The 25,585-nt window shown below is 33.5% G+C and overlaps 3 protein-coding genes across 3 annotated transcripts; all 3 read left to right on the top strand.

Annotated features, from left to right (window-relative positions):
• Positions 1-737: 737 nt before the first annotated feature.
• Positions 738-8,538, top strand: LOC144839748 (eukaryotic translation initiation factor 3 subunit L-like). The gene is made up of 17 exons (XM_078695222.1): positions 738-903; positions 1,353-1,404; positions 1,515-1,662; positions 2,271-2,350; positions 2,467-2,598; positions 3,052-3,125; positions 3,586-3,666; positions 3,805-3,895; positions 4,488-4,642; positions 5,117-5,287; positions 5,499-5,632; positions 5,770-5,943; positions 6,177-6,234; positions 6,539-6,577; positions 6,737-6,829; positions 7,568-7,648; positions 8,116-8,538. The coding sequence occupies exons 1-17, from the start codon at positions 871-873 to the stop codon at positions 8,161-8,163; spliced, it is 1,644 nt and encodes a 547-aa protein (XP_078551348.1). The 5' UTR covers positions 738-870; the 3' UTR covers positions 8,164-8,538.
• A 160-nt stretch (positions 8,539-8,698) lies between these two features.
• On the top strand, positions 8,699-16,172 carry LOC144840013 (uncharacterized). Its single transcript, XM_078695629.1, has 13 exons — positions 8,699-8,768; positions 9,380-9,511; positions 10,230-10,275; positions 10,422-10,539; positions 11,154-11,318; positions 11,621-11,806; positions 12,218-12,358; positions 12,735-12,860; positions 13,419-13,598; positions 13,854-13,921; positions 14,517-14,689; positions 15,180-15,292; positions 15,580-16,172. Exons 2-13 carry the CDS (start codon positions 9,403-9,405, stop codon positions 15,691-15,693), a joined length of 1,539 nt encoding a protein of 512 aa, XP_078551755.1. The 5' UTR covers positions 8,699-8,768; positions 9,380-9,402; the 3' UTR covers positions 15,694-16,172.
• Positions 16,173-16,489: 317 nt separating this feature from the next.
• LOC144841436 (uncharacterized) lies at positions 16,490-25,491 on the top strand. Its single transcript, XM_078697763.1, has 16 exons — positions 16,490-16,547; positions 17,806-17,898; positions 18,284-18,346; positions 18,819-18,872; positions 19,421-19,451; positions 19,728-19,784; positions 19,999-20,113; positions 20,502-20,666; positions 21,185-21,370; positions 21,570-21,710; positions 22,007-22,132; positions 23,002-23,178; positions 23,471-23,550; positions 23,776-23,942; positions 24,369-24,481; positions 24,915-25,491. Exons 1-16 carry the CDS (start codon positions 16,541-16,543, stop codon positions 25,023-25,025), a joined length of 1,686 nt encoding a protein of 561 aa, XP_078553889.1. The 5' UTR covers positions 16,490-16,540; the 3' UTR covers positions 25,026-25,491.
• The last annotated feature ends 94 nt before the right edge of the window (positions 25,492-25,585 follow it).

Genomic DNA, 25,585 nt, shown 5'->3' with positions numbered 1-25,585 from the left:
CTTACTTCCGTACGTGTATAAGCTGCACATGGGACACTTCTGATGCTCGACGCGTCGTGATTGGTGAAAATAATTGTGGCGTGCGTGCGCTTTGAGCTATTTGCGCGTCGAAGAAAAAGGGGGAAAACCACCTACCAAGCTGCGCGGTTTGTCGTTTACAAATGGCTTCTTGCTCTCTATGAATAAAGATATCGAATAAATAAAAACAATATTAGGCTATAGTAACGAAAAAAAATCAAGTATTTGTAACCGAAAAAAAAAAATGTGGAGATGCAAAATGTTATATGGAACCGGGAAAACAGCTGAGTTAAAGATGTATTGTCCCCCTGAAAAAATAATTCTTAAATTTTTTTTTTTTAATATTCCATTTTAATGTAACATAATAGTTATCCACTTTGACAAAAAATTGGATCGAAAAAAAATGTATTTACCTGAAAAAAATTTAAAACAAAAAATGGTCAAATTGGCTGCCAGCCAATGGATTTTTGGTTGAATTTTACCATTTATTTTGTCATTTTATAAGTGAAAACATGATTTTTTTCGTTTTTTTTTTTCTATGGAAGTGATTAACTTGATTAAAACCACAAAATAACATATTTAAAGTCTGATTTAATTAATTTTCATTTTTCATGTTTTTGGGGGACAATACATCTTTAAGCAAAGATAGTCTTGAGTTAGCGCGATGTTATTTTAAATGTTGAGAGCGCTCTGTTTATCAATCATTCACACACAGAGTTTGCGCACAGGCGAAATTCACATGTGCCATAAATATTTTTTTCTCTGTTGACAGATTGTTGTTAATTTTATGATTATTTGAGATAAATCCTAAAATATTTTAATACAGTAATAAAAAGAAGTTTATGTTGCACGATGTATGGTCCAAATGATGATTTTGCTGACGATGTAAGTGTGTAAACCTTGTTTTTTCTGTGTAGGCTAGGCCCCTTTTAGGCCTAACACTAACAGCCGCCGGTTTACAGGATAGGTAGGAGGGTGCTGGAATGCTTGGATTGGGTAGTGGAATAGGTTGATCCCCGCCACTAGGCCTAGCTAGGACGTAATGGGCGCTACTGCTGCTGACGTTTCGCACCACACCATTAAATCTTCGATTTTAATTAATTAATTGCATCGAAGGACTTTAAAAATAAATAAAAATATTGAATGATAATGATAATATACGAATATATATTTTTCTCTTGTAAATTTTTATTTAAAAACTAAAAATATTATATCTAAACTAAATAAAAGCAGGGAGTCAACTTTCTGATTTAAGTATTGAAATTTCTCAATCAATATTCAATGTAATTTATTATTTATTCTAGGCTAGTCTTTAAAATTTATTTATATTTCAGTATAATTCTTATGAATATGACGCTGGTGAGCGACAGTATGAAGGACATTCTGGTAAGTACAGTATCTTCTTCTAGACAATGAATATGTAAACAATAACAATAATTTGGTAGACATTTAAGTGTAATTAACAGTTTTTAAATAATATTTCCTGTTTACTGTAGGTGATCCTAGGCAGGATTTAGAGTTTGAGAAACACGCAAACAACCCAAATTACCACATTCCTGATGAGGTTCGGAGCTTTATATTACACTTCCAGCGTTGCATGAAGGAAGCTAAAATATTTGAAGTTGGAAACTGTTACGAAACGAGGTAAGTATTGCAATTCTGGATTTTTAATAATTTAATTTATTTTATTTTATTCAATTTTCAGGCACAAAAACATATAAAACAAGACAGCGGTGCAGCACCCTGAGGATTGCCATGAGTGCAAAGCACTATCGAGATGGCTCTCTATATACTGCACTTGAACATATAGAAGTAAACAATAAAAATACAAAGATATAAAAATTGAAATTTGACTTTTGTGCATTAGTAATAATAATACCACATTTATATAGCACCCTTTTCATGAGTAATCATGCTCAAAGGCACTTTACAAACATTATTACCCCGGTCATTATGAAAACATACTCCCATAATGCAGCTAGTAATCGCTGCAAAGTTGTGTCTTGATCTAACTTGGTACCCATTTATACACCTGAGTGAGGAGAGGCAAATGTAATTAAAGTGCCTTGCCTAAGGATACAATCAATGCGGTGAGAGTTGGATTCGAACCACGACCTCACGATCGGTAAACCAGCGTCCAACACACTACGCTACATGCCCTTACTTATTAGCAATTACTAATTAGAATATCTCATTTCCAGATTACATGTCCTTGTATAATATAATAATAATGTTGTTTACTTTTTAATTAGTTATCCAAAATTGACGGAGAGGTACTTCAAAACAGAACCCTGGCCACTACCAGAAAGTGTTAGTCTACTAGTTGAGAAAGGTGTGTTATTTTACTATGTGACTTGGTTTAAAAAAAAATTGATATTAACCTTTGCACTGTAATATTTTCTTAATTGAAGTAGTATCAGTAAAAACATATTTTTATTTTTTTTTCAGATATTGTATTTATGATATTGTACAAGGAACTGTATTACCGCCATCTGTATGCTAGGATTCAGAGTGGTCTTACACAAGAACAGCGGTTCGAATCCTACTACAACTACTGTAACCTATTCAATTTCATACTTAGTAAGTAATTTAGTTAGTTTAATCAGTTTGTCAAATACAAAATACATACAAGTAAAGTAAACACTAAAGCTCTATCTACACTATCAAACTTGTTTGACAAAAAAAGTGTGATGTACCCAAATTTGGTAGTGATATGCCCAATATATATCATCATGTCCATATATGGGCACATCACATTTTTGTTGTCACATAAAGTTTGATAGTGTATAGACAGAGCTTTAGACTTAAACTATTGAAGGTAGACATTAACTGAATAAACTAAAAACCCAATAATATTTTAACCTAATTAGTTTATTTCCTAGCTGTCTTCCTCCTAAAGACAGAAATCTGAGGAAAATTCATTTATCAACCAAATACATCTCATTAAAAATATATTTATATTTTGAAATATAAGTAGATATAAAAAGCACATTTATGTGTGTTGACTGCAATAGTGTTATTTTGTGTGTTTAGATGCAGAAGGTCCAGTTCCATTGGAGATACCAGATCAGTGGCTTTGGGATATCATTGATGAATTCATCTACCAGGTAAACTAGTGGATTATTCACTCATGCCCAATTAAACTGTAGTTGTTGAGAAATAACCGATTGAATAGGACCTTTTTGCTGATATACAAAATGAATAGTTTTTTTTTTCCTTTGGAAGTAAAATACATGGTTCAGTTTCTAATAACTAATAAATAATTTACCATGGCTAAACACTTTATACATACAGTAATTTGGAAAATATAATAAACAAAATGAATTTTGTCAAACTACACTATCAAACTCTATGTTACATCAAAATGTGATATGCCCATATATGGACATGATGATGTCATAACAATACCATATTTGAGCACATCTTTTTTTGTCAAACTAGTTTGATAGTGTAGACAGAGCTTAAGTCAACAAATATAAGGCTTGTTATTTGGTTTTAATTTGCCGAAACACATCTTTATGCAATCTAAATGCAGTGAACTAATAGTGTGTTTTATTTATATATTAGTTTCAAGAATTCAGCAAGTATCGATCCAAATTGAACAACAAAACAGACACTGAAATTGAAATTTTAAAACAGAATCCAAAAGTAAGTTTTATGTGATGTTAATTTATTTGTTTTCAAAATTATTATTTATTTTATCTTTATTTTTTGCCATTGAACTTAGTATAAATAATTAAATGTCACTATTTAAATTTAAAGAAACACTTGTTTTATTTCAAATAGATCTGGAATGTACACAGCGTCCTCAACGTACTTCACTCTCTTGTTGAGAAATCAAATATCAACCAACAACTAGAGGTGTATGCCACACAAGGTATGTAAACATTTTCTTTCAATTCATGCTGGTACTGGTACAAATAGCAATCTTTTCCAAGATGTTCAAAATACAGTTTTAAACAGCATTGAGCATCAGTGATTTTAAAAAAGGTCCTTTCATGGTGTAAATTGGGTCTGTATTGCCCAATAATGTAAGCGAGCAAGTGGCTAAGCTGTTAAGGCAAGGAAACTGTAATACCTTCACATATTAACATCGGCAAGTGTTCGAGGCTCACTTGCTCCATGGTTCTGGTGGTAGAACGAGTCTTCTCGGATGAGGACTATAAACCGTAGGTCCAGTGTACACATCTGGCTCGTGTGCACTTTAAAGAACCTAGTACATCTTTCGAGACGAGTGGAGGGAGTTGCCCCGGTGTACTAGTATATACCAGTCACTGTCACACACACAGACACTTATCATAACTCAAGAGGGCCCCTTGATTGTATGTCAGCATACACTGCTTAGGGTCTATAAATAAGGTGAAATAGAAAAGAATAAATAAATAAAACCATCAACCACTGTTTTAGTGGCTGATGATAGAGGGTTGACATGTCATTTACATTTGTTTGACATATTCTTATATATATAGGTGACCCAGACAGTGTGGCTGGAGACTTTGGACGCAATCCACTCTACAAGATGTTGGGATACTTCAGTCTCATTGGTCTTCTTCGTTTGCACTCGTTGCTAGGAGACTACTATCAAGCAATTAAGGCACTTGAAAATATTGAGTTGAACAAAAAGGTATGTTTTTGTATAATAATGAATGATAATTGTATAACGACTTGGTGTTGGTGCAGTACCCGCTGCTTACTTGAGCTCAAATCCAACTCTAACCATCGGCGCAGGCTCGGTGGTCTAGAGGTATGAACGCCAGGTTAGTAATCTCGAGGTCGTGGGTCCCATCCCGAGAGTTACTGAATGGTTCTCAATGTACTTGGTGTAAAGTACAAAATTACATCAGAGTAAGGCAAACATCTGAACAAATCTTTCCTTGATATTGAATATTTATTGATTACCTTGGTGTATCGTAACAGCTATAAGGACTCGCTGGCTAAACCCAGTGGCCCCAAAGCTTAAGGTGCCCCAGAGCATGAGCAGTCCAATGCAACTAGCCAGCGTTGGAGAATCCCTTAGGAGTGCTAAACCAGGGGCCTCTTCCCCACTGTTGCTTTGGGCTGTTGTATTTTGTTTCTTACTTTTCTTATCTCTTTGTAGAGTTTGTATTCACGAGTGCCAGCATGCCAAGTTACCACGTACTACTACGTGGGGTTCGCGTACCTTATGATGCGCCGGTATCAGGACGCAATTCGTAGCTTTGCTAACATCCTGCTTTACATACAAAGAACGATGCGTCTGCTGCCACCAACTTCTTATCAGACCGACTTTGTAAGTATACTCAAAGAACTTTGTCAACACAATTACTGTAGTATAATTACTAAAGATTAAGCACATATATATGTTAAATATATATTAAATATTAATGCAACAGTACTGTGGGTAATATTCTATTTTTAGATCAAGAGTCTATTACCAAAGATTAAGCACATGTAAAGTAAATTTTAATGCAATAATATTGTGGATAATATTCTATTTTTAGATCAAGAAGATGAATGAGCAGATGTACACTCTGCTTGCTATGTGCCTGACGCTTCATCCAATGCGAATCGACGAAAGTATTCACATGCAGATGCGTGATAAAGTTGGTGATCGACATGGCCGTATGCAAAAAGGGTAAGTTGCTCATTAATAAATTTGTTGCTGTGGTTTATGTTAACATTTGATAATTAATAACACACAAATTCCCTACAACTTGAATACAAAAGGTTAACGAAACATTGAAATTAGTTATATAAACTTTTCTTATCTAGAGACATCGCTGCATTCCAAGAGTGTTTCGTGTTTGCTGCTCCCAGATTTCTGTCACCAGTTCCACCAAATTATGATGTGCCACTAGCCAACTACCACAAGGAACCCTCAATGCTGCAGACAAAAGTTTTCTTGGAAGAAGTCCGACAACAACTGCTGATTCCAGAAATTAGAAGGTACGGTCTTAACAATAGGTAGTTGTAAAATAATGAGTAATGCTCTGTCTGCACTCAAACTTTATGTGATAAGACCAAATATAGTAGTGGTATGACATCATCATGTCCATATATAGGCACATCACATTTTTTTTTCTCATAAAATGTGATAGTGTAGACAGAGCTTAATGTAATTTCTATTGTATTTTAATTTGTTATCTGTTTATCAATTTCAAACATTTTTTTTTGTGTAGTTTCTTGAAGCTGTATACAACAATGCCAATATCAAAACTTGCAGCATTCCTTAACTTGGTAAGTGGTTGTAAAGATTATTTACATTCCGATTCATATTTTTTTGGAGCTGTTTTTCAAACTTTAAAATGTTTGATCATTTGTACAAGCTAAAGTCTAAGCTAGAAACTTGTGAGTGATGTGCCCATATATGGACATGATGTTATATCACTACCATATTTGGGCATATCACTCTTTTTTTGTCAAACAGTGTGGACAGAGCTTAAGATATATTTCTGATATCACAGCAACAAGGATAACAAGTTGTATTTACATGTGAGTGATATAATGTTGTATAATGTATCATTTTTTTTTCAATTTTCAGTCAGAAGAAGAGTTCAGGACACAATTTTTATGTTTCAAGGTTTGTAAATTGGTATTTGTTACTACTAGTATTAAATTCAAATGTCAACACCTTCACACAGAATCACACTGTTTAGGAAGATGTGCTAGTTTTCAACATTATTATTTCACTCTTTACACTTACCTCGATGCTATTTTATGTTGGATTTTTTTTTTCCAGCACAAAATGATGAACTTGGTCTGGACAAAGGGATCCAGCGGTCTTGATGGTGAATTTCAAGCTGCATCCGAGGTTGATTTCTATGTTGATGGTGTAAGTTGTACTTTGATCTACACAGGTTATTTTTGGTGAAATTTAAAAGTTTTTATTACAATGCAGTTTCTTTGAGACACTCCTATGCAGGGGATACTTTCCGTTATGAACGAGGTTCGACGTTTAACCCCATATTTTTAGGTCCCGAAGGCGTCCCCCTAATAGAAGTCCTACTGTATGTCTGAAGTCAATAACTTGTTGTTCATGGTTGAATAGGGAAATTTTGATTTACGATGACCTAGGAACAAGTTGGGTCATGTGGGACATGCTTCCTGAACCTAGGTGGTTTCTAGGCTCAGACGACGACAAATTACATGACACATGTAATGGGTAGGTCGTAGGTTATTGGTCATCGCAAATTGAAATACTAATATATAATTAATAGTTAATCTAGAATTCTAAAATGTGGTAAGTTTCTCCAATCATGACCGAAATAAGAATTAAATATTTTGAGTGACTCAAACGATGCCATACAGTGGATAGCCTCTCGATTGTAATTTTGTTTTTTTAATTTCGGTAATCCTGCCTCATTGTTTTACATTTTTTTCTGTGCCTGTTTATGTTTGTTGATATAAATGATACAGATTATGTTTATTATCCAATATAACGGAAATTACAATGCTCATATCTTGGCTTGCTTTAATTAAGTATAAATATAAGAAAAGTACTAGTGTATCTTACAAATCTGAAATGATAGGATATATACTTTTATACGTTGTTTTTTTACTTGCATCTTAGGACATGATTCATATAGCTGATACCAAGGTTGCTGCTCGCTATGGTGATTTCTTCATCAGACAGATCCACAAGTTAGAAGAGGTCAGCTATAAGTGTTCTTATTTTTTCTATTATATAGAAATAAATAGAAGGCTTGCTGCATTACACTTTCATGAGGAATACCTCAATCTTCATGTTCCAATAAGATTCACAATTTCTGTTCAATTATTCCTTAAATCTCTGTCTACACTATCAAACTTTATGTGACAGAAAAATGTGATGTGCCCATATATAAACATGACATGTCATATCACTAGTATATTTGGGCATATCACTACCATATTTGGGCACATCACACTTTTTTTGTCAAACTAGTTTGATAGTGTAGACAGAGCTTTACTGTATAGAGGATGTTTGCCTAAATGGTCTGTTTATCTTTACCACACATTATATTGTGCATATATATAGATATGAAACCTGATTCAGTTTCAAATTTTTGTCCTAGTACAAAGCTTTGTTAATATCATATTTATATTAATTAATAATATTATATTTATTTTTCTTTTCAGATGAATCGAACATTAAAAAAGAGTGAATTGTCTCTGCATCAACAGTGAATCAATCAACAAATTCATTTACACCCAAATCTCTTTTTTTTAAAGAGAGTGTTCAAACTCAAATTTATGTACAATGACCTATGACCTGGACTCCTGCTCACACATTGGTCTGTCATTGCTTTAAAAGCAATAGATTTTAGTTAAAACTATTTGTGAATTAGGCTAATATAAAATGTTTTACCTACATTGTATCAGCTATCAAAGTATTGTGTATCATTTCTTATCAGTTAGTTTTGAAAGACTTTATTTAACTATCAGACTTAACGTAGAAATCCCCCCAAAAAAAGACAAAACACCTGAATTTGATTTTGTAAGACTATAGTAGAGAAATTTTACAGATCACTGTATAAAAGAAATAAAATGCCTAAAAAACAAGTTGAGCAGTGTTTATTTGTTTACAATGTAATAGCCACAAAAAATGTTTGTACGATTCTGAATAAGTTTTCTATACACCACCATCGCATGGTGGCGCCCTCCACTTTTTAACCTTGATTATGAATCAATCGCGTGCACCACCGCCGGCGTGGCGGCACAGCAGTGCAGCACTCACAAAGCCGCCGGGGAGAGAATGAATCGACTACACTAGGCCTAACTAAGAAAGAAGGGTAGGTGATCATTTTTGGCATAACAAGTACTTTTTAATTATTTTTGAAAAAGCACAAAAATATTATAATTTTGAGCTTCAATATTTACATGTTGTTTGTATGTTAAATAGTAGTACAATAATAATAGTTAAAGTACAAAATTATTGGACGCTTGGTACCAAAATATAGTCGACTGGTACTAGGCCTAAGCCTCTAACGCGCATAGAAATCCTTTACTATTTCTAGCGGAAGAGAAAGGTGGCGCACTATCCATTTAATATATAATGGTCAATTCGTACCAATTTGTGCCAAACAAAAAATACTGTAGTATGATATGTATGAAAATATTTTTACTACAGAGAAAGGAAAAAAAGTTGCCTGGGAAAAAAGATCAGATTTGCATTGTTGCTAAAAAAAAAAAGTTGAAGTTAAAAGTTAAGAAAAGCCACTGCATTGGTGGTTTTGTTTTACTATTGTATTTAATGTCAATGTATGTATCGTTGAGTGTACATACATACATGTTTGGTTTATAATGTTTATTTGTATGTAGTTTAAGTTGACTGCACCACTAATGAGTGTGTTGCCACTGATCCAAAAGTGTTTGTCAATAAAGTTATTATTATTATTATAAGGAAGTGTGCTAGTGCAATTAACAATGCAGAACTCTGACACTGTTGGATCAACTGCAGACAAAGTTAAAATTGAATATACCTGTACACCCACTGAAGATGATGGTCTAGATAAAGATGTGCAAATTATTAAAGGTATAATAAAGGAATTCTACTAAAATTAAATTGAAATAAATTCAATTCTACTGCTGTCATAGCCTGTCTGTGTTGCATGATATTTCTCATCCAATTTAAACTTTATAGTACCCTTGTTGTTGGTTCTTCCTTGTAGCCTCCATTATTATTCTAGCACTAGGCCCTAGCTAGAAGTTCCCTGTCCAATGAGGTCCTCCTAAATACCAAGACCTGCCAATATAAAGTGTTAATTTAATGAAATATGATATAGACTTCTAATAGCATTTCCAACAATAAAAAAAAAACCTCAATTTTAGTGCGATATAGACACCAAAAATGTCTATATCGCACTAAAATTGATGTTTTATTGTTGGAAATGTTATTAGAACTATATATCATTATCATATTTTTGTAAATTAACACTTTAAATTGGCAGTATTTAGGAGGACCCATCCAATGTACAGGCACCGTCTAATATGGATTCATGATGTCAACCTCTGCCACTTGATTGTGATGTATAGTGAATACAGTTGAGATTTTCTGAATGTTTCATCAAAAAAAAATTTGTCTAAAAAACACATTTTTAGTAAATATTGCCGTTCTGACATAGAGAAGTGGAAATAAAGGTGCCCTCAGACAGAACAGCATGAGTATCAATCATGCGGTTTGAGGGGATATTATACACATTTTAAGTTAGTGCTATTATATAATGCTTATTATTATGCTTTTGTCATTTCAGACAGTCTGCTTTCAAATATTGAAAGTGCTGATCCAGAATTGAATCAGTAGGTTTTTTTATTTTAAACAGTTTTAAAATCCTACCATAAGTAAAATAATTTAATGTCCTTGCTAGTGGCTCATAACCATAGTGGAAAACATATTCACAAATGTATTTCCAGATTCCTATAACCTGTGTATTTGCATTATTCAGAAATGATGGAGTAGCCCCAGAGACTGAATCTGATGTGGTTTTTACTGTTGCTGAATCTGGCTCACAGCGTGGATGTCGCCTGCTTTTGGACAGCAGAGGTTATTCATACACAGTTAAAGTATGCACTTCTTGTTCATGATATATATAAAGGCTTCAGGAGAGGATCTAAAGTGCGTGCCCAGGCCCCCAGCCCCCACCTAAATTTTGCAAATTGTAATGCAAAAGATAGGACATCCAATTAAGCTCAGCCCTTCATTTTACAATTTTTAGGACCTGGGCCCCCCGCTATTTCAATATTCTGAATCCGCCACTAGGCTTGCCCCACTTTGGCTACACTTGTATGGTGCAACCAGTTTCTAGGAGATATAGTAGTTCTTAACTACAGTGGTAACACCATTCAGGAATTAATCTATGTAACTTATTATACAATTTTAAATGTTTTATCCGTCATTTTACAAAATTTAATAGTTTTCTTGTTTTAACATTCTGCTATTTTTAATTTTACCATTTTTTATTAATATTTCCTCTTTTAACTGGACTCGTACTTACAACCTATTTTAGGGTTTTATTGAGTTCCATTTTTTGTCAGTAATTTTAACTTTTTATTGTATTCCTGTTTTTTTTAAAACAAAATAAAAATTGAATTGAAAACCGTTCACTACTACCAGATTCGAATTGCTGTCAAAGAAACAAAATGAAGTTCCTCAATTGAAATGTTCTATTTGTTTTCAGCTTGATGGGAAAACAGGCACTTGGTGGTGGTGCTCAATGCGTAACAGGACAAAGCGTTGTCTGGCAACTGTGAAGCAGATGCCAAACGGATTTAGGATAGGCAAGAAAGAACACAGCCATGAGCCTAAACCAAAAACAATATCTAAAGTTAACATTTATACAGAGGTAATTTGATTGTATTTTATGATGCTGACACATTTTGATGTTGAAATGATTATTTATTTATTAAATAAATCATCATTTAAATTAAGTAGCTCATAGCTGGATGGAATAAACTTTAGTAGATTGGGAATGGTTGTTTTGTGTATTTTTCTGCTTTTCTCAGTGTTGAAAAGATAGGGGAAAGTATGCTATTTTTGAAATTAGCGCTGATTTGGATGCTTGTGAATTTCACCATAATTATTAGTACCATGGGCTTACAACTGAGCTTCATAATGCTTATTCATTATTTTAAACTTTTTTTCTAGATTAAAAGGCTCTCAAAATCGCAGATCAAGGACCCTGCTCGAAACATAGTAGCTCATGTAATACGTAAACATTGTGATTCCCAAACACTACTTGAGACGTTGCCCTCTACAGCAACGCTGATACGACTTGCCAATAGAGCACGGGAAACTCTACGTCCAACTCATCCGAAGAACCTAAATTTCAAGGTAGAATTTATTTTTCTCATAATAGAATTTTATCCTCTTCATTTATATTATTTCAATTTTTAATTTAATTTATTTCCACAATATAATAACATACAGGATAATAAATACAATGAAGTAATCATGTGTGGAGGGTCATATAAGTCAGAAAGACTTTAAGACCCACCCCAAGATATAACATTAAATACGAAAAAGAAAAACAATTACATAAACTAATAATAAATAATAGAAAACAAAGCTACAGTTTCTATTTAAACCACTTTATTCGATCTTAACTGGTCTTATGAAATATATTTAACGTTCATCATCTAGAAATTAAATAATTTTTGTCTACTAATTTAAATTTTGAAGTAGTAGATGCAAAGTTGTCTAGCAAAGTTATATTAATTTGTAATCATTCATTTTTTTCTGAAGATCAATGAAGAATTTATGCCAGAAGATTTCATTAAGGGTGATATGCAATGTGATGCTGACCACCATATCCTGATGGCCACTACAGACCAACTGTCCATCCTGGCTGATACTAAAATCTGGTTGGTTGACTGCACCAATAAGGTATAGTTGTGTTGTGTTATTAAGCTCTGTCTACACTATCAAACTTTATGTGACAACAAAAATGTGATGTGCCCATATATGGACATGATGTCATATCACTATCATATTTGGCCATACCACCACCATATTTGGACACATCACACATTTTTTCTCAAACTAGTTTGAAAGTGTAGAAAGAGCTTTAGAATTGTGACCATTTCATAGTTTCTTTTGCCTTTTGATTTATGTGACTCCTCTTTGGAAGCTTAGGTCCAGCTCTAGGCATTCCCCTACTACAACTTTGAATATTAAAACATTAATCAAAACCAATAGAAAATAAGCCCTGTTTATGTTAATATTTACTACCAATAAAATCTTTATTCTTTCATTTTTACAGTTTGTTCGTAAACCTTTCACGCATCTTCTAACAATACAAACATTTGTTCGTCTACAACGTGATCTACACACAATTCCATTGGCCTTTGTTTTGATGTCAAATAATCGAATGCGTGATTACAATTCTGTAAGTATCTATCTGTGCGTTTACAACATACATATTTATATTTATTTCCAACAATGGATAGTTTAATAGTATCTGTATACAGGAACATAGCTAGTGAATAACTAAATATCTTATGGAGAAATGAGAATACAGTAGAATCCTTCATTTGAGACATCTCTATTAAGGGGACACCCCTATTAAAGGGACACCCCTATTAAAGGGACACCCCTATTAAAGGGACACCCCTATAAAGGGGACACCCCTATTAAAGAGACACCCCTATTAAAGGGACACCCCTATTAAAGGGACACCCCTATTAAAGGGACACCCCTATTAAGGGGACACCCCTATTAAGGAGGACACCCCTATTAAAGGGACACCCCTATTAAAGGGACACTTTTCCACAGAACGAATGAGAGGAAATATATGATGTTTTAACATTATGGCCAACTCATATTCAGGGGACACTTTGTTGGTGTCCACGTAATAGAGGCTCTACTGTACTCTTATATCCTTGTGTATTAAAATATAAAATTAAATTAAAAATGTTTTTTATTCTGTACTTTTTTTCTCTTTTAGGTTTTAGAACTTTTACTTAAGATTCTCCCCCATCGGCATCGTGTCAGAAAATGTATACTTTCTTTAAAGATCCCATTATGGAAGGCGTTCCGGTCTAATATGCCAAGAACTTCTCTTCAAGGGTGCTCTTTCCATTGGATTCAAGAAGTCCAAAAGAAATCACAGAAAACACTTAACGATGTAAGTAATTGTTGTAAGACATAATGATAGATTGATGAAGTCAATACTTTGATGATGTCGATGACCCTCCACTGCACCGTGTCTCTCAATCCGAAACCAAGTCTGAAATACTAGCTAAATTGTTTGAGAGTGCATAGCCCAACATAGTATGTGGTCCAGTGGAAAGACCGAACAAGCTTTTAATGCTGATTATTTTGAGTTAATAAATACATTACTGTAATATAATAATAAACTTTTGATTTGAATTTTTTGAAGGCAATACAATTACAAGTATTAGCGTTAGTTTACTTGCCACCTGAAGAAATAAAAGAAGCGCTTGCAAGGTAAGAAGCAAAATATTTCTTCATGTTTTTTTCTCAACACTGAGATGCATTTTTCACTCGAGCTCCTGCGAATACTGTTCCGACGAGCTCTCATACGGGAGCTTCAAAGTGCCGGAGAACGGAGCAGTGTAAAGGGTTCCTCTGCTTGTCTTTATTTTTGATCAACTTAGGATATTTTATAGATCATTTTTGTGTGTAAATCGTTTAGAAACATTGTATTGGGCGCTATATAAAACTGCTATTATTATTTTTAAGCAGAAAGAAAACCAAGTCTTTTTCCGAAAGTTGCGGCTACAGTGCTTTTATTACATACTCTGATTCTTCTTAAAGCTCTGTCTACACTATCAAACTAATTTGACAAAAGTGTGATGTGGGTAAATGTGGCAGTGATATGCCCAAATATGGTAGTGATATGACATCATGATGTCCATATATGGGCACATCACATTTTTTGTCACATAAAGTTTGATAGTGTAGATAGACCTTTAGAAGAATCAGAATATGTACTTAATCATAGCAAGAGATGAAACACTTTTCCTACTGGAAACCAACCATAATCATAACTGCACTTTTTATAATTTTTGTTGTTTTACAGAATAGAAAAAAATACTAAGAAATGTCCAGCTGCACAAAGCCTTATTCAATATGTTCGTAAACAATGGGTTAATAATGCTTATTGGGAACCAAAAGATTGGAGTACGTTTGACGGAGTCTTACGGACAACTGAGGCTGTTGAGGGATGGCAAGACAAAATGGATAAAGCAGAAGGTAGATTTGAAATTGCTTTTTGCTTTAGATTATATAATAAACAATCTTCTTGGCAAATTTAATGTTTCAAATTATGTTTCAATTTGGCTGTTGGCTGTATATTTTTAAAACAATCATATCTTAAATATCATTTGTAGGTAAGCACTTAAGCTCTGTCTACACTATAAAACTTTATGTGACAAAAAAATGTGATGTGCCCATATATGGACATGATGATGTCATACTACTACCATATTTGGGTGTATCACTACCATAATTGGGAACATCACACTTTATTTGTCAAACTTGTTTGATAGCGTAGACAGAGCTTAAAGAATTTCTATCCTTTGATTTGATGATTTAACTTACTACTAAAAAATGTATTTATTGGATAGAAGTAAGAAGGATTGACCAATTAGTTGTCAATTTCTCAAAACATTCACCAAAATCAATATGGGTGAATCATTGTGTAGGCTGCATTCCTAATAACCACTCATTATTATTGTTTTAGAGACTGTTGGTTTGTACAAATTAGTAGATCAACTTCATAAAGTATCGATTGATATACCACTACAATGGAAACTGGTGTCTGAAGGGAAATTGAATTCCGTACAAAGGTCACAGGTACTGTTTTGCCAGGTTTTTTTGTGCTTATTTATTTATTTTTTTTATGTATACCTATTGCAATTGTCAGATGAAGATGAAGGAATTATTGTCTATAAAATACCACACTTATAATAAAAGAAATAAAAACAGTATTCTTGTATTGTTCTGGCTAGCCACTTTTCAAAGTTTCTTTCTCCTGTCCATTCTAATTCTCCTTCCCTTTCTAACTTCATTACCCTGTCACCCAAAAGTTAATACTGTAGCATTTTTAGTTCTTCTAATTATTATTTTTTTCACTTTTATAGGACCGTTTTCAGCCCAACGAGTTATTTAGACTCTGGCGTAAATATTTGAAGAGCAAGATAACTGTGGAAGAACTTTTAGACGGCTGCACGTACCTGGATTATCCGTTACCGTGAAAGAAACACGTCTCAAAAGATATTTTTTAATTATTCTGTATTACCTTTTAACATGACATTTGCATACATTGACTGTATGAATGAATACAATACTGAGTTGACAATGGATTTACACAAGTCTCTTGAAGAATGGAGTGGAGTTGTGGCTTGGTGGTTATGATGCTTGGCTACCACTCCAAGAGTCCTGGGTTCAAGTCCCGTCACATGTCAGGATTTTTTTTGACAAAATTACAACTCCACTCCCAAAGACTTGTAATAAGATTTTGTTTATGTAGAGCATCTTGTGTATATGTTTGTCTTGTGAACTTCTGAGGGTCCCTAATGATCAGCAATTGCTGGATGGATCACCCTCATTGAATATGGTTAAAAAAAAGAATCATCTGTCACTGTTGAAGGGTTTTGTCTATGTGGGTAAAGAAAAGAATAATCAAATGTATAATACTGTACATTCATTATTGAAATAAAACTTTTTTAAGCAGCACAAATAAAGGTTTATATGATTATTGTTATGTTTCTTTAACAAGTTTTAAAAAAAGAATAAATTAAAATATAGTTTTTAAGTACAAATATGAAAACAATATTAATCAATATCAAACTGTAAGAAAATACATAATTATAACAGTGGGATGTATGTATTAAATAGTACAGTATGGTAAATGTATTTTATTGTTTTTTTATTTTAGAAAACAACAATTTTAAAAAACACGTGTGATGTTTGTTTATGTTTTTAAGACATGCGCAGAAGTTTATTCTAAAGATTGTTGGTTATAGCGCCCCCGCGTATAGCGTAGTAGAGAGCGGCGCTATACAATCTTCTTTATTCGTCGAGTTAGGCCTAGTTCTTTTTATGCATGGTAAGTTAAAGGGAAAAGCTAAACAGTTTGTATGCACTATTTTTAACGTTTTTATGCCGTTGTAGCTTTTGATACTATTATCAATCTAAAGACTATTGAATCTAGACTGAAAAAAAAGTGTCGAAAACAACAAAAGGTATTAAAAAATGGTCATTTTGAACCAATTTTAGTCGATTCGTACTAAAAACCTTCACGGGATTGGCTTCCCCACCACGCGCTGCCTGAACAATTTTCGCGGGCGTGGTCGGTTTGTACATACTGCTTGGCATTATTGCACAGCCCGACCGGCCACATTATGTTTTGCCAATTGTACAGGGTCGCTTCGCTCCCATCTCGGGTCATTTTGACCCGAGTGATTAACAAATATGTCATTAAAAACAATTGTTAATTTGGCTATTTGTATCAAATGGTGTATTTTTAAATAAAATTTTAGTTTATTATAATAATATTAAGTATTAATACAGACTTAAAGTATAGTAAATGAATAGTGTCATACAGTAGTAATAGTTAGTACTACTGTATGTATGTAGTAAATATAGTAGTAGGTGCTGTAGTTGGTGTGTGATAAAAAAAGCCGACATCATTTTCTATGGGACGCCAATACCGCCGAAGCTACAAGCCAATACTGTACAGTATGTCAAGATTCAAGAAATTTTATTTGTCCATAAAAATGGAAATTCACTTTGCTTGGTAGATTAAAACAACAATATTGCAAACAATTTAAAACGTGCAGTATTATAACAGATTAAAAAACTTATGTCTTTATTATTATGTAACAAATGTGGTTTATGACATTATACGCAGAGGGATCTTTGATCGGATTGCGATACCGGCTATTGTATTTGCGTTAGTAAGATCCTAGCATATATTATAAATAATTAAAGATTCTGAGAAAATCAATCAATCAATATATCTTTTACAAATCAATTATCTTTATTTTAATCAATGCATATAACCTATAATTCGTCATAGTGACGAATTAAATCTAGTTATAAATTTAATTTGTTAAGATCATGTGACTGCTGACTCTTTAATAGTAATCTTGTTTACTTTAGCAACTGATCAATTCAAATCTCTGTATATTTTACATTGTGGTTTGTTGGTCAAATAAATGAAATATGTAACTTATCACGAAGGATGCATAATTATGATTTGAATATAATTGTCTGTTTACTGTATGTCTTTATTATTTATTTCTTGTGTTAAATAGCTAAATTTCATGTTGTGTAAAATACAGGTTAAGTGTCTTTTTTGATAGGTGGAATTTTGTGGGAATCCAAGATGGAGAAGAATGTATCGGAAGAAGAAGCTACAGGAGATGTAGAAGCTGAATCCACAAATTGTAAAAAAGGTAAGGGGAATCCCCAGTGGCATAATGCAGAGGCCTGATGTTTAAGAACCCTAAGTTTCCCTCCAACGCTGGAGGCTTCAGATATATTTAGCCTTTTTCAACATATTTTAATGCCATTTTTTTCCTCTTGGCCCTGCTCAGGGGCCCCCATAAGCCCCTGGGTTTAGCCAGTGAGCACTCATAGCCGCTTACGCCACTGGGAATCCCTTCATTTACAGTACCTCTCTAAAAACAATACATTTCTGTTTGGTAAAAACTGAACATCATTTTGAAATCTGCAGGAGGCTGAAATTGTATATAATGGGAGTCCAAAACCCTAGTTTTAATTTTTACTTTCGCTGTTCATAAAGCTGCAGTAAATGATTTTCCATTATCTTATTTTCAGAATCAGAAATGCCATTGCCCATGGAGCTAGGCCCTATTGAACAAGATGTACAGATGATTAAAGGTAAGAAAACATGCATCACAGGCCTTAAGCTCTGTCTACACTATCAAATTAGGTTGACAAAAAAAAGTGTGATGTGCCCAAATATGGTAGTAATATGCTCAAATATGGTAGTGATATGACATCATGTCCATATAAGGGCACATCACATTTTTTTGTCATATAAAGTTTGATAGTGTAGATAGAGCTTTATACTTTATTCTAAAATTTAAGTGGGCTGTAAATCACGCACCTTGAAGGCAATTTATCAGTGTGCAGTCGAGTGATCGCACTCCCACACCTCAAAGACAAGCATCAATTCGAAAAAACTGTAGGTGGTTTAATATAAATTGAGTTAAAAGGCCACAATCCATTGTCCAATACTGTGTTCATTTCATGTATACTACCATAAAGACATTTTATAATATCTCTATTATACTACACTGGTGACTGAGAGTAGTACATAACTACAGAAAGTATTTGCTATTGTTTTCAGAACTTCAATCTCCTCAAGTAAGAACAATTCAAGAAGAGCTACAGCTTATAAAAGGTAGATAAAGCTCTGTTTACACTATCAAACTAGTTTGACAAAAAAAGTGTGATGTGCCCAAATATTTGATGGTAGAGATATGACATCATGTCCATATATGGGCACTTTTTTGTCACATAAGGTTTGATAGTGTAGACAGAGCTTAACTGTAGATTGTGTAACATATGATCATATTGTGGTGGTAATCAATCACACAGAGTCTTCAGCTAAAATTACAACACATTATTGGGTTGTTCCAACATCAATCTAAAACATGAGTCTCTCCATCCTCAACACCCACGAGGTTTCACCCTAAATGCCCTCTATAGAGTAACGTTTACTTATAAGGTTACAATTGCACAGCCAAATATGCCATTTTCCAAACCTAAACTAGCATTACAAAATTTAAGTATAGACTATGTTGTGTTGATCAATTTTGCTAAATATCTCTGGTACTAGTAATCTTTGCCAGTGGGCTAGTTCAGATGGATTTGTATGAGACTTAACTGGGTTAGTTTTAAAGCTCTCATTTACATAATTGTAATGATTATATTTTTATATCTTTTTAGAAACTCGGAATGCAGCAATGTCTATCGTTAGGTAAGTTAATTGATTTTTTTTTCCGTTGGTAAAATGATTTTATTTATGGACAGTTACTTTCTGACATTTTTATTGTAATTTATTGATAATTAAATATTAAAGTAAAATATATCACAAAATATGTACAAAAAAAGGAATTTGGAATTTGATTGTAAGTCAGTTTTTGGGTAACAATTGTTTCATTTTATTTTGAGAAAACTTCTCAGTTTTTTCTTTTCACTGTTGTCCAATACTTGTATCAACTACTGTAGCTATTTTTTGCAACTTTCTTTTCAGTGAACACCCTGCAGCTGAAGAAACAATTTCTCTATCAGATGGAGTAGTAGTCCTACAGTAAGTGTTTATTTCATTTATGAATATTATTACAGTCAACTCTTTTAATACCCTTGGCCTGGCCTAATACGTATGGTTGTCCAAAAATTATAGTATTTCAAATGTGTTTTTGATGGTAAAGAATTTAGGAACCTGCGATTCTGGTTATCAGATAGTTCAATTATGAGAGTTAAGTGTATAAAATATTTTAATTTCTAATTGTTCTTTTGTGTAGAAATGACGTTGATATGTCTGACATTGTCGGTCCGGTTTATACGATTGCTGATAATGGAACAAAGCGTGGAGGGCGTCTGCTTCTGGATAGTAGAGGATTCTCATTTACAGTCAAGGTACGGTATATTACTTATTTAAAGCTTGCAAATTGCCTTTTCATGTATTAATACTTCAACTAACAAGAGTTTCAACTTTTAATATTAAATTTGAAACTATTTTGTATGGTGCCCTTTTCACACATACCGGAGTGTCAACACTGGTGTTACACATACCGGAGTGTCAACACTAGTGTTACAAATACTGGAGTGTCAACACTGGTGTTACACATACCGGAGTGTTAACACTGGTGTTACACATACCGGAGTGTCAACACTGGTGTTACACATACTGGAGTGTCAACACTGGTGTTACACATACCGGAGTGTCAACACTGGTGTTACACATACTGGAGTGTCAACACTGGTGTTACACACACAGATTGACATACCATTTTTTTACTGACAGCTTCAAGGAAAAAATACCACTACCTGGAAATGCAGTGTTCGGAATAAAGTGAACCGTTGTCCTGCTTCAATCAAGCAAACAGTAGAGGGCTTCAAGGAAGGAAAGCAAAGCCACAATCACGATCCCAAGCCAAAGTCTATTACTAAAGTTAACATTATAACTGAGGTATGCTTTAATCTGTTTAATAGTCAGACGTCTATACATCTATACAATGATTTCTTTTGTTACTACCTAAATTACAGTAGTGTTAGTCTACTAAAGTTAACATTATAACTGTGGTATGATATAAATCTGTTTAATTTTCAGATCTTTATACTGTACATCTATACAATGATTTCTTTTACTACTTAAATTAGTGTTAGTATTTATTAGTATAGTACTGTATTACACATTCAGTGTAGCACTAATAAATATATTCTATTTTATATATATCTTAAGCTCTGTCTACACTATCAAACTTTATGTGACAAAACAAATGTGATGTGCCCATGGACACAACGATGTCATATCACTACGATATTTGGGCAGATCACACTCTTTGACTAGTTTGATGGTGTAGACAGAGCTTAACAACAATATAAAATCAATAATATCAAAAAATGTATTCTCTTACACCTATCTCCTTCAAAAATCTCATTTCAACGGGAGTGGACATATTAACTCTTGTTATTCGGTTTTTACAGATCAAAGAGCGTTCAAGGCTAATGATGAATGATACGGCTCGCAAGGTAGTTAGAGATGTGGTGTCTAAATATTACAATGCAGGAATTGTGGCTGGAGGACTGCCAAGCACTCCAGTGTTGATAAGACTTGCAAATAGAGCAAGGGCTACGTTACGACCTAACAATCCAAAGAATTTAAATTTTAAGGTAATTGTGACAAAAAAATGTGATGTTCCCATATATGGACACGATGATGTCATATCACTACCATATTGGAGCACATCACACTTTTTTGTCAAACTTGTTTGATAGTGTAGATAGAGATTTAGTCCTTATTGTTTTCTCTACTTGTTTCTACATACAGGGTACATAAATTAATTCATTAATTTGATTTTTACTTTTTTAGATAAATGACCATTACATGCCTCAAGACTTCATTAAAGCCGATATACAGTGTGATTCTGACCGCCATATCCTAATGGCCTCAAATGACCAACTGTCCATTTTGGCCGATACTAAAATCTGGTTGGTTGACTGCACAAACAAGGTAGGTTAAATATTGTAATGCAAGTACAGTATATGTAGGATTAGTGGCGTTGTAGCTTGGTGGTTTACTGCTTGTCTTACCTATATACTAGGGTCCTTTGTTCAAATCCCAGGCCTCTGCAATATGTTTAATACCACTCTACTTTATTACTGTTTGGGGGTAAAAGTGCTGGCTTTTTTTTCCTTTTTTTTTTTTGAGCATTATCAGGTTCTTGCCTTTCTTACTATACTTAAAAAGTGTGCACATTCTAAAAATTATGAATGATAAAATGATTTTTGTTATGTTTTATCCTACAGTTTGTGCAACATCCCTTTACACATGTCTTATCAATCCAGACATATGTGCGCCTGGAACTTGAAGTGATTCTAATACCACTTGCTTTTGTTTTGATGTCAAAACATCGACAACGTGACTATAAAGCGGTGAGTGTCGCAAACAAACTGATTTTTGTTGTAATTCTAGACAGTTTGAAATGCAAACTATATTACTGAATTCACTATTTCAATAAAGTTACAGAAGAACCCCTGTTATAGGGAGACTTTTTGAACCCAACAAGTGTCCCTTTAATAGTACTGTATTTAAATTACAGTAGAACCACTATTAAAGGGACATGTTTTGAATCCAGCACAGTGTCCCTTTAAGAGTATTTAAAGTTACAGTAGAACCATTATTTAGTGTCCCTTTAAGAGTATTTAAAGTTACAGTAGAACCACTATTAAAGGGACACGTTTTGAATCCAGCACAGTGTCCCTTTAAGAGTATTTAAAGTTACAGTAGAACCACTATTAAAGGGACACGTTTTGAATCCAGCACAGTGTCCCTTTAAGAGTATTTAAAGTTACAGTAGAACCACTATTAAAGGGACACGTTTTGAATCCAGCACAGTTTCCCCTTAAGAGTATTTAAAGTTACAGTAGAACCACTATTAAAGGGACACGTTTTGAATCCAGCACAGTGTCCCTTTAAGGGTATTTAAAGTTACAGTAGAACCACTATTAAAAAAAGTGTCCTCTTAATAGTATTTAATAGTGGCTGTAGTGTTAAAAAATATGTTTCATCTCATTTGTCATTTAAATTCATTTCCACAAACATATAGGAACATTGTGTGCAGTATATTAAACTACAGTATATATAAAACAAAAGCAGATGTATACACAGACACTAAAAGTTTATAAGTGTCAATTGAGAATGTTCACGTTTAATAGGTGTGTCTCCTAAATAGGTGTGTCCCAAAAGAGGGATTTACTGTATTAGCATAATATTTTGTTGTTCTACACTCTGTACCCGACAGGTTCTCGAACACCTTGTTAAACTTCTGCCACACAGACAGTCTGTCAAAAAGGCTGTGCTTGATTTTGATGTTCCGTTGTGGAAGGCGTTTCAGTCTGCAATGCCCAACGTATTGATTCAAGGCTGTGCATTCCATTGGATGAAGAACATCAAGAAAAAAATGCCAAGAACAAAACTAGTAAGTGTGCGTGACGTAAAGACGTCAGTAATTTAACCCCATGACTATTTTTGTATGATGGCAGTTGTTTATTTCACCATTTTTCGAGAATGGGTTCCACCCAGCTTACGCTGATTTTATGGAGGACCGCAATAAGACAATTTACATGACAAAAAAGAATAAAGTGTTTCTGTGATGGCCACCATTCTAGTCAACAAAAACGAAAGTTTGATTTACTTGCTTTATTACACGAATGTCATACTGATAAGTTTTTACTGCATTAAAACTTGTTTTTAATTTTTATATATTTTAGGAGGCAGAAATTAGTTTATCAAGGAAAATAATGGCTCTAGTGTACTTGCCATCTGAGGAGATACCAGATGCTTTAATTAGGTAAGGAATTTAAAATCAAACATCATTAGCATTTACAGTATATATAAGTCCTTTTACAAAGATCAAAGTCCTTTACATGGACTGATCAGAGAAAAGTTTCTAAACTTTATCACTAACAGCGAATTTACTGTGAAACCAAATTATTACCGGTATTATTTCTTTATTTTTGATTGAACCTCCATGCTTCTATATGCAAGAGAGTATTTATGTTGTTTTCATATTCAGGTTGCAGAAAAAAAACAAAAAGTGCCAAAGCCTATTTAGTCATGTTGAAAGCAACTGGGTGAAACACGCTTTTTGGAGACCACATCATTGGAGTGTTTTTGAACAAGTTGTACGAACAGAGACCGATGTTGAAGAATGGCACAAGAAAATAGAAAAGCACATAGATGGTAAGATTGCCTCATTATCTGTTTGCATGCTCACAAATATTTATGACGTATTAATAATAATAATAATAATAGTTCATTCTTATATAGCGCTCTACAAGCAAGCTTCTCTAAGTGCTGAACATTATTACCCCAGTCATTTTTTGGAACAAACACGTATGGAAACATACTCCCATAATGCAGCTAGTAATCAGCACAAAGTTGTGTCTTGATCTAACCGGGTACCCATTTATACACCTTGGTGGAGAGAGGCAAACGTAAGTAAAGTATCTTGCCTAAGGATACAAGCAATGCGGCGAGAGTTGGATTCGAACCTCAGTCTCACGATCAGTAGTCCAACATCCAAACCCTGCGCCACACTCCCCTCATTAAGGTTTTGGAAGGGTGCCTTATAAATACCATATATTATTATTATTATTTGTTTCATAGGGAAGACGGCTGGTTTGTATGAATTAGTTGGTCAGTTTGACAGCATATCAAAGCTTGATCTACCAGCGCATTGGAAATTAGTATCTGAAGAGAAACTCTGTAGTCTAAAAAAGGTAAGGAAACGGTACAGCGTTATTGTTAGTGATCAGAATAATTTAATTCAATTCAATTAATACATCAAACAAATTTGATAAAATTAACATCAAGAAAGTAAGCAACAAAACAAACAAATAAAGAATATCAGAACTTTCAAAAACAATTTATCTCCTAAAAAAGGCGGAGTTACAATAACATAATTGATAACCGGCAAAATAATATAAAAATCATGCGTGCCCATAAGAAAAATGAATTTGTCATTTTCATTTAAATAATCAAAATAAATAAGCATTTATGCATATTCCTATATGATTGGTTCTGTTCTTACTCTACTTCTAGTTAATATGCTTGCCTTTATATCCAAAGGTCCAGAGTTCAACCCTGATCTAGTGCCAGGGTTTCAACTCAATTCTCTAAACCTAAATATTTATTTTGGTATTTTTCCCCTAGAAACAATGGCAACATGCAAAGTTATTCAGACTGTGGAAGAAGTATTTAAAACACAAGATAAGCATTGAAGACCTCCTTGAATCCTGCACCATTCTTGACTTCCCAATCTAATGCAACTTGAACTACTTTTTGGCGGGGAAAAAAACTCAGTAGAATTCCGAAAGGCTGTCTTTTTATTCATGAAGATTTGAAAGAGACGCTATTAGCAATTATTTAAAACATTGTGTACTGATAAACTACTAATTTCCAGTTATGAATTTTAAAATCTTGTTTTTAATTAATTGTAATATCTGTTATTGTACAATAACACTAATTATTGAACACTTTATTGGACTAACAATAAATTAAACTGTTATTCATTATTAAGATTAGGGATCAATGAAAGGAATTAAAACATTTTTATTTAAATTTATAGACTAAAAATGTTCTGATTCAGTATTAAATAATGTGTGTACAGGGTGAAACATTCTGTCGTTACAGACTGTTCCATTTTTATTTGGGGGATGTACACCAACTGCTGTAAATGTTAATGTTTGTAAATAAAAAGTGGTGTATAACATTAAATATGTTAGTTTAATTATGCTTTATAGATTTTTTTAGTTGATATTATTACTAGGTATTTTATAGCTCAAGCAATTATTATTTTTGTATTATACTGTACAGTTATGTGT

The sequence above is a fragment of the Antedon bifida genome, chromosome 4, assembly GCF_963402885.1.
Source record: "Antedon bifida chromosome 4, ecAntBifi1.1, whole genome shotgun sequence".
Taxonomy (NCBI): Eukaryota; Metazoa; Echinodermata; class Crinoidea; order Comatulida; family Antedonidae; genus Antedon; species Antedon bifida.
Note: the sequence above shows the minus strand (reverse complement) of the source record. Positions and strands in the feature narration are given on the sequence as shown.

Excerpts from the sequence above, each read along its gene's own strand:
- LOC144839748 (XM_078695222.1), top strand. The coding sequence starts at position 871 with ATGTATGGTCCAAATGATGATTTTGCTGACGAT. Across the intron at positions 2,351-2,466 it reads TAGTCTACTAGTTGAGAAAG|ATATTGTATTTATGATATTG; the intron begins GTGTGTTATTTT and ends TTTTTTTTTCAG. Across the intron at positions 7,649-8,115 it reads AGATCCACAAGTTAGAAGAG|ATGAATCGAACATTAAAAAA; the intron begins GTCAGCTATAAG and ends TTTTCTTTTCAG.
- LOC144840013 (XM_078695629.1), top strand. The coding sequence starts at position 9,403 with ATGCAGAACTCTGACACTGTTGGATCAACTGCAGACAAAGTTAAAATT. Across the intron at positions 11,807-12,217 it reads CGAAGAACCTAAATTTCAAG|ATCAATGAAGAATTTATGCC; the intron begins GTAGAATTTATT and ends TTTTTTCTGAAG. Across the intron at positions 13,599-13,853 it reads CACAGAAAACACTTAACGAT|GCAATACAATTACAAGTATT; the intron begins GTAAGTAATTGT and ends AATTTTTTGAAG.
- LOC144841436 (XM_078697763.1), top strand. Across the intron at positions 18,873-19,420 it reads AGAGCTACAGCTTATAAAAG|AAACTCGGAATGCAGCAATG; the intron begins GTAGATAAAGCT and ends ATATCTTTTTAG. Across the intron at positions 21,711-22,006 it reads TGGTTGACTGCACAAACAAG|TTTGTGCAACATCCCTTTAC; the intron begins GTAGGTTAAATA and ends TTTATCCTACAG.